This window comes from Euprymna scolopes, chromosome 34, assembly GCF_053919585.1.
Source record: "Euprymna scolopes isolate OS-2025 chromosome 34, ASM5391958v1, whole genome shotgun sequence".
NCBI classification, from domain to species: domain Eukaryota; kingdom Metazoa; phylum Mollusca; class Cephalopoda; order Sepiida; family Sepiolidae; genus Euprymna; species Euprymna scolopes.
The window spans coordinates 26,739,731-26,749,535 of NC_136515.1; the positions used below are offsets into that span (position 1 = coordinate 26,739,731).

Below are 9,805 nucleotides of genomic sequence, written 5' to 3' on the forward strand. Positions count from 1 at the left end.
CCGAAAATGAAGCAGGGACTATTTTGTATAATTTATTTTATTTAATTTTTTGGACTATTATCCTCATCTTTTAGTTGTTTCGGCCAATTATTCTTCTGGCATTCTTCAGGTTAACCGTGACGGGATGGGGATGTCAAATCCTCCAACAATTACTGACGAAGGCCAAAGGAAACGCCGTGAAAACAATTAGAAGATAAGGATAATAGCCCAAATAATTGAAGTAAAAAAACTATACAAATTTACTCATCGCCCAAATAATTCCAAAAATTAATTCAATAAAGAACTATTTGGTGCTAATGCACTTACCGATCCGCGCTACTTTTTTTTAGATCGTTTTTCCAAGTATGATATGTTTTTTATTCAGTTGTAAGGTTAAAGTAAAGAATAGGTACAAAACACCCTCCCTTCCCCATGTTAAGAATGGCTTGTTAAATAATAACGTTATTATTTCAGCACGGATCAATTATTTTGTTTTACATATAACAAGGTTCGTACACGTATTTTTATTTATATTAACAAAATATTAGGTTTTAGTCTTTTTAAAATTTATTTTTGCAAAATACGGAAAGTGATGGAAATTTTCGCCTTAAAATATAATAAAAGCGTGTCGTAAACATTTTTTATCTCGAGGCGAGCAATAAGTTTTACTATTGTATAGTTAAAATGTAAACAGTTAAGCGTGTTCACAGCCTTAAAAGTAGAATAAAACTTTTTTTTAAATTAAAGACCACAATGTTTCATATATTTTATTTCTAATAAAACATAATTATGATTTCATTCATTTTACATGTTATTTTTGCAGAATACGGACTGTTTTTTTAAAAAAAAATCAATGCATACTTTCAACTAACAATTTACTAAAAAGATGTCGTAAAGAAACCACACTCGACCATGTTAAGAATAGCTTTTTAAATAATGTTTTTAGCACGGACAGTTAAAAACAGAAGTCATTCTTAAACGTTTCACCTAACAATTCTCACACAAGACGACTTAAGCGACCAAAGGAAATATTTTATATCTCGTACATACTTTTTGACTAACTCATATTCCGTTACGTTTCAACGTCGTCATCATCGTCATTATTATTATTAATATTATTGCTGTTATTATTGTTGCTATTTTATGGGGTTATTATTTTTGTTATTGGTGATAATTTTAGTATTGTAATTATTACTAATATTTTATTATGTTTACTTTTTTAACATTCTTTCATATTATATATTAATCTATTATTAATAGTATTCAGTTTTTTTTTATTATTTCTAATTTTATTTGTAATTAATCTTTTATTTTATGATTATTAATTTTCTACTGTTATTGCTATCAGTATTGTCCTTATGAGTATTCAAGCATTATTACTACTCTTTTTAATCTTTACTATAATGAATAATTTTATTACTATTAGAAATAATAGTTGTATAAAAATTTGGTATTATTGATCTCCATGCAAAAAACACATAATTTTCATACAGTATTCATAAATATGTAATTCAAGATTGGGCTCCGACAGTGAAATTTCATCTCAATCTAATTTCCTAGGTAACGCCGGGACACGAGTAAACTAGTTCGGATAAGAAAGAAAAAAATCGAAATATGGAATTTCAATTATATCGAAGGGTATCTACTTAGTTGTCATGTCGAAATTGGTAAAATATCCAAAAATTATGAAAAATGGTAAGTTAGAAAATTAATTATTTGTTCTCGAAAAAAAATACAAGTTATACTTAAATAATTAACTGCTTCTTAATTATAAGTCACTTCCATTGTTTAAGCTACATTAAAAAAAATAATGGCCGACCTATGAATCGTGAAAGTACATGTTTTTTACAATAATGCAGTAATACGGTATTATCACAGCCATTAAGTCGATAAAACTACTTTTAGTTGAACTGAAAATAAAAATTAGGTAGACAACGTTTGTTTTGGTACTCTTGCAGAATTTGTCCTGGATCCTCGGGATTTTCAGTCAATTATAACTCAGACTCGATCTGCAATACACGGATAAAGACGAGCGTTGTTCAAATGTTGAAACGCTAAAGCGACATTTTTTTTCTTGAATAGAAAATATATTTTTTCATTATTTTTAGGTGATAGGGGTGTATTTTTTCTATTTTTGAACATTTGTTGACAAAAATAATTTGTAAATTTTATTGAAACTTTTCTGTACTTTCACCTAACAATGCACGGCTTTCGTAAAAATTATTCATCTTTTCTTATAAAAATTAACTTCTGTTTACAAAAAAAAAAAGAAGAATTTTTACTGTTTCTTAAAAAAAATGTAAGTTTTTCTAAATAAAAACCTGTACTTCTGCAATATTTCAGGCATAATACTCAAATAACCGTTGATGGAACTTGAACATCTGTTTAATTGATACCTTAAGACTAGACCAGTAAGTAAAAATATTGGACATCGGTCTTGTGCATTTCAATACAGATCAATTAGTCGTTTTATAAGTAAGTTGCTTGAATCCGTGTTAAATAGAAAAATTGTCAACCATCTCAGAAAAAACTGCTTAGTGGAAAACAATTTGTTTTTTGTCCTGCGAGATCTACAACTGATGTATAGACTGTAATTTCATAGAGGATCAGTAAATTCATCTGCGGGGGTTTCCTTTTTTTAATTTTAATGCATCCAAAACCAAGCTTTTATCTTTCCACCAGAAATGTCCTGATCCTCACTTGACCCTAATTGATAGGAATGGTTCTCGCCTCAGATAAAACCCCTGCTGCAAAAAATGGTTGCATCATTCTACCGCTCAAGAAAGTATCTCAATCCTTACACAATTCTGTATAAGAATCAAACACGTCCGAAAATGGAGTACTGTTGCCACATGTGCAAGAGTGCTTCGGAGCACTCTATCCTGCCCTGACAAAATTCAAAACGGCTTCGAAACTGAGTGAGTAACGGCCTTTTCTCCTCCTTGCAACCTCTTTCCCACAGAAGAGATCACGCCAACCTGTCTCTTCTCTATTCTCATTTTCATGCGAGTGATCTATGGTCCACTGCCAAATGTTCACAAAAGAAGTAGTCCTTCTATAACCACTATCATAAATTCCCCTCACCATTCACTTTCTGTGCCCAAATCGTAAATTCTATTAACAAAATTTCTTTCCTAGAACTGTCCGCTAATTGGACTGTATCACTGGCCTGGATTTTAGCTGATTACAAGATGGTCGTCTTAAAGTCTAATGTAAACAAATTCTTATTGAGCCGTCCCATTAAATAACAAAATTCTACCCAATTTTTACGACTAACTATCACCACGCTGTTATCTAAGTGACCACCGTACACTCACTAACCCTTATCCTCAAGTGGCCTCCGGGTCTTGATAAGTGGTGAGTCCCTTGTACAAAACATACTACCAGAAAACGTCTGACTTCAGAATGAGAGAAAAGTGACGAAGCATGAATAGAAGATAAAACTATTTACTGAAATGCCAGTAAAACGACAAAAATCTCCATCTTTATATATATTTATTAGTATTTCTTATTTACATGTAAAAGCAGGTGTTGTTCTCTTGTTTAGAAAAATAGTTTCTTAATTTCACAGCTTTTTTCATCAGTGTTATCGTTTGTATGTGTTTAAATCCTTTCTTTGATTTCCATTCTTACTAATTATTTTAATTTATTATAAGCTATTATTGCTTGTAATTAAGGTTGGAACTTCAATCTCCAGAAGACTGTAATTGATTCTTACTTAATACCTTTATCCGTTCTGACACGGATCTCCAAATCCATAACTTAATACTGTAATAGCTGGCATGATGTGGACAACTTACTGCTGTTAAATATAAGAGTTTTGCTTGAATTTTTGTGCAAAGAAAGTTATTTTCAGTTGCAGTAATAAAATGAGTTCTTGTAAATACCTTAGAAGGAGAAAACAACGAGTGAATCAAGACTCTTCCATGAAAATCACGATAGAGTATAGAAAGACTAGCAACATCTCTTCTGTAGGTGAATAACTTAAGAGAAGAGAGTACACTCTACGAGTTGCAAAGTTAATGTTGTACTTTGTTAAGGTAAGGAAAGTTTCACTTTATTTTATGACGTAGCTGACTACATCAGGTACCAGGTACTTTCTGGAGCGGTAGAACAATTAAACCATCTTTTCAGCAACCTTAGCAACATATTAGATATATGTTGGTTTGTTGAAATTATTGTATAAATATGTTGATATTTTTATGAGACGCAGATGTAAACAACGTAGATAACACACCCATCTTCACTGATAATAGATATTATACAAAAACACCTATCGTTTGTCACTGAACTAGAAATAATTTTTTTTAACATGTAAAGGTAATCGAGGTTATCTCTGTTGGTGTCCCTTGCAATTCTACTTAACTCCTAAACTTACAAAACACCTGCAGAATAACGCATAGGCTATTCACAAGATTTTATGTGGCCATCCTCTTTAAAATAACATTCATCAACAATAAGCGCGTCTAGAAAATAGCATGGAATTTCGTACATATATTTCGGTCAATATATTCAAAATAGCGAAATGTGTTTTTTTTTTGTTTTTTTTTTTTGAAAAAAGTACTTATGCTTTATATTTTTACTGAGTGATCGTCGCACAAAAGTTAAATGGTTTTCATAAAGTAACAAAAATCTAAAAAAAGATGATTTAGTCGTTGTGTTAGATATTCGAAATGAAAAAGTTAACGAGTACACATATTCACTAGTTTCGGTTGGTTTAGAATGCAGGAGGTGTCTTAGACAGATTAACACAGGTTATCTTTGACTGGGTAGACAGATCGTGAGTATGGAAGTCTATTATACTAATATTCACACATGACGTCATATATACGAAGGTGAGAAAACTTCAGTAACAGACCTACTCTCATTCTTAAGAAGTCATGCCAAGAAGGTAAAAACAGAATTAGCCATGTAAAAGAATTCCAAGTGTACTAGTTAGTCTATACTGTTACAGAGTAACAATCACGACTTGATGTATTTGATGTAATTAATTATTTATGTAGTAATTAATTTGAAAGTAGTTGGCTGGTGCGACTTCAGAAAACTAACGTTTCACCTTTTTCCAATTTGCTTGATTAAGTGGCTTCATTTTTTATATAAAAAAATTGATTTCAGTTTAACATTGGAATAAAACAATCAGTCCAACATCCGGAACGACAACGCCATCCCCCACCTCTGTGAGATAATTAAAAACAAGACGAATATTCAACAATTGCAGCCATTGATTAGTCAAATTACCTACAAGTCAATTAAAATGTATTTATAGCTTATGTTTATCTCTATATCTCCATATCTATTATCTAATGTATAAATCTCACTATGTATGGCTGTCTGTGTGTGCGCCTGTCTCCGTTTTTCAAATTGTATCTCTTCCCAGAATGAAGGTTTCTGGGCGACGTGCAATATCTCCAACGATTGCATTTTTGGTGTAGAATTTTATTAGCGGCATTTACCCAGTAAAAATAATTGCTAAGGAGTTAAAAAGGGGGTAAAATTGAAACAAATCCCAACTTGCCAAGCGTAGTGAAATGGCGCCGTTCTACGCACGCGCACGTCCTGTAAAACAGGCATCTATTTATTTAGTTATTTTACAGCACTTTCACATCGTTTGTCTCGTCAGTGTAGTGGATAGCGTGACCGGCTACTAATACCAGTGTTGCAGTTTCTATGTAATTTTAAACGAATTAAATGTCTTGCATATACATTTGAAAAAATGCTGGCTGATGTCATCGAAAATGACGCCAGCTCTCTATAATGGCGTTAAATTTTACTTCTCGCAGATATGGTTCAACGTGTATCTTTAGTATAATACCGAAAACAACTCATTTACATCTTAAAATAATGATGCGTTCGTTATTGTCGCGTCTCAGATAGTGAAATATCCAAAAAATCATTACAAACGATGAGGTAGAAAAATATTACGAATGAGAAAAACAATATAAAATACAGTTGCTATGTTTTAAAAAGCAAACAATGGATTTTAGTATCAGTTGAAAACTGCTGAGTAATTTAACCGTGAATGACGTCATTTCTCTAAAACTTGACTGGCTATTTTGTTTAGCATTAGTTCAAATATGATATCCTAACTCTGTTTAGAGGGGGAAATAAGATCGCTTGAATGCAAAGAACAGATACTACACTTTGATTGGCAATTTTCTTTAGTATTAGTACAAACATGATATCCGTACTCTGCTTATGGGAGCAACAATGAGATCGCTTAAATACTAAAGGAAGATACTACACTTTGATCTTAGCCCAAAAGACCAAGTAACTGTATTATATAGCGAACTCCCCCCAAGCATTATCTTCTGTTAAAAAATGCATAAAAATTTTATGATGCACCACACTGACACTACATGTCATATTCCAAAAATCACATGGAAAAACTGCTGATTCTTATAATCAGGTAAATGGATCAGATAACACTGAGGGCTTATTTGTAACATCCTAAATATCAGGTAAATAGATTAATGCTGAATTCTTAATTTCGTCCGTAATGTCCTCATTGCAGTAATTGCCAAATCTCTCCTTCAGGGGGAGCATGCAGTCACTGGAAAACTGAGACAGATACTACACATTGATCTTAACCAAAAGACGAAGTAAACGCATTAAATAGCGAAGTTTACTCCCAAACAGTATCTCCTCCCATGAAAAAATGTATAAAGATCTTTATGATGTTCGACAGTAAGGATGTCATATTCCAAAAATCACATAGAAAAACTGCTGATTCCAAAAATCAGATAAATAGATACGTTACGGTGATTGCAAATTTTTCACAATCTTACCATGCATAATCTCCTCCCTAAACATGAATTTGTATAAAATTGAATTCACTCCTTAACTAATTAACCAATCATTATGAATTTTAAGTATGTGTCTGTTTATATATTTCTATATAGCGAGTTCACTCTTTTAACCGATCATTATAAATTTTTAGTATGTGTATATAATTATATATTTTTATATATTGGATTCACTCCTAAACTAAATAACCAATCCTTATGATTGTGTAGTATGCGTGTATGATTATATATTTCTATGTATTTATTCACTCCTAAACTAATTAACCGATCATTATGAAATTAATGTATGCATATATGATTATATATTTCTATACATTGGATTCACTCCTAAACTAATTAACCGATCATTCTGCATTTTAAGTATTATATATGTTTCTATATTTGCATAGATGTCATATTTCAAAAGTCACATACAAGGATCACTTCCTTTTTAATGTATTTATGTATATAAGAAATTCTACACTAGAAATTATGTACTTTTATAGTATATATTACTCATATGAAAAAACAAAGAAAATCTTACCTGTGACGTACATAAAAGTTATTAAAGCGAAAATAACGTCATATATTCGAGTAGTATGACTTTTAAATAAGATGCTTATTCACTATAGGTGAAAAAAACAAACAAATTATATCATTTCACTAAAACTGAATGTATCGGTATTCGGGAGGGGAAAAACTCGGTAATGTGGAATTTTATACTGAAGCAAGGATTATCTAATCAATAACCAAATGTATTTGTGTATTAATTTTAAAATCCTGCTGGAACATCTTCCAAAAATGATATCATTTTTCTAAAAATTATAGAACCGATGGTAGGAAAAAGAAACACAGTTACGTTGAATATGTTTTTGTGAAGGAAGTGTTGCCTAATCTCTAACCGTGTTTATGTATTAATTTCGAAAATCTGTTGAATCACCTTTTAATTCCTCTAAAAATCATGGGGTTGAGATGTGGGGGATAAAGAATAATACAATTTTGAATTATATCGTGAAGCAAGAGTTGCCTAATTACTAACCGTGTCAATGAATTTATGTATTAATTTGGAAACCCCGATGAGTCATTTTCCACGGTGCGTGTGATGGGAAAGAAATACATTAATGATGAATTTAATGGTCAAGCACAGGTAGCCTAATCACTAACCAAGACAATGTATTTATGTATTAATTTGGAAATCCTAATAATTCATCTTCTAAAAATGACTTATTTTCTTACAATTATGGTGGCGTTGGAGGAAAGAGAAATTAGTTCATATAAGTTATATGTCGAGAGTACGTTAAATTGTTTAATATACATATTTACATGACCCCTCAGAGGGTAGGTAAAATTATTTTAAATATGTGTTGTACATTACCCGTCCTAAGAAAGAATATTTTTCCATATATGTGCTGTAAATTTCCTGTGTTAGTGAATGGTACAATTATTTCATATATATGTTGTGTAATACTTACCCTATAGTGGGTAAAATATTATATTGTTCGAGATAGCAAATCATACATAGATATCAAATGTTGCTCTAGCCCAGGGGTGGGCAAACTTTTCAGTGCAAGGGCCGCATTAAAAAATTCTAAATTTTACTGGGCCGCATAGTATATTTTCCAATATAATTAATATTTAAAAAAGACAAAATAAAAGGATTTCAGAGAAAAATATAATTAATTTTGATTTATTAGCATTTTAAAGTACTATAGAAGATTCCCATAAAACACATTTATTTGAAAGATACAGTAACTTTAAACTTTAAAAGAAAACAATTTTATTAATATGTATTTTTAAGTTTGAGCTTCACATGAAACACATTTGAAAAACAAATAACCTTGTTTGAAGAATAAAAGCAATTCTTAAGTAACTCTGTTTAAAGAGATTAAAAATATCTTATTAATTAATATTTTAGAATAAAATCTTTAAAAGATACACATATAAAGTAACTCAAAGGACAAAAATTAATTTATATATTAAAAAAGCACATCTATTTAAAAATAAAGTAACTCAATTTTAAGAGGAAACCATATTTCTATTGATATTTTAAAACAGAAATTTCACATGAAATATATTTATTTGAAAAACATAATAGCTCAGCAACTGAGCAACAGAAGGATCAAAAAGACTCAGTGAGAATGATGCAACTGACTGAAATCATTTACCAGTTTGTTAAAATTTGGTGTCAAGTTGCTTGTACTGATTCTTAACACTGACTGAAGATTTGAGTCTGTGAGAAGTGACCTGTTCTTTGACTTGTTAATTTTCAATATGGAGAAAGTCTGCTCACATATGTAAGTTGAAGCAAATAACACAAACATCTTCTTTGTAAGATTTTTTCAGATTTTTAAACTTTTCTGAGTGCAGGGGTGCATAAAATTCGACTAGTGGTTTATTTTCAAAGAGCCTTTTTAAAGAGTTGTCGGCTTGCAAATCAATAAGATCTACCTGTAGTTCTTCGGCAGCTGTTTCAACGTCACATGCAAAAGGTGAGCTGAGCAAATCAAACTGTCCTTCAATTGCCTTGAAATCAGCAAATCTTCTAATAAATTCCTCTTTTAGAGCCATCAAGTGGGAACTGTATTTGTCTGATAATGCTTGTGTAACAGCCCATGTTTTCAACAGAGGAAAATGAACAAAGTTTTGCTCTTTAAGCTGCTTGACAAAAAGTTTAAGTTTCAATTGAAACGCTTTCACTTCAACATACAATTCATGAGCAAATGCACCTTTGCGTTGCAGTTTTGTATTTAACTCACTCAGCTTTTGCAATATGTCTGCATCAAATGCAAAATCACAAACCCATTCGTCGCACTCCATTTCTTTTTAAAAAGTCACAAGGAATTTCTTTCATATTAAAAAACATGACAACCTCTTTAGTACTTCCCCCATAATTAACCATCGGATATTTGTGTGATACAGCACCTCAGTAAAATCTGCCTCGATATCTTACATGAAACATTGGAACTGCCTATGTTTCAGTCACCGTGCTCTTAAGTTCACTGAACGCTCAACTGGATCCATAACATGTTTGAGTTTCAAAGATG

The 9,805-nt window shown here is 31.2% G+C and overlaps 1 protein-coding gene across 1 annotated transcript; it reads right to left on the minus strand.

The window, feature by feature from the left end:
* Positions 1–9,047: 9,047 nt before the first annotated feature.
* On the minus strand, positions 9,048–9,578 carry LOC145259059 (general transcription factor II-I repeat domain-containing protein 2-like). The gene has a single exon (XM_080116686.1). It carries the CDS (start codon positions 9,576–9,578, stop codon positions 9,048–9,050), a length of 531 nt encoding a protein of 176 aa, XP_079972812.1.
* Between the last annotated feature and the right edge of the window lie 227 nt (positions 9,579–9,805).

What these genes read in the sequence shown, in the direction of transcription:
- LOC145259059 (XM_080116686.1), bottom strand. Translation starts at nt 9,578, where the DNA reads ATGGAGTGCGACGAATGGGTTTGTGATTTTGCATTTGATGCAGACATA.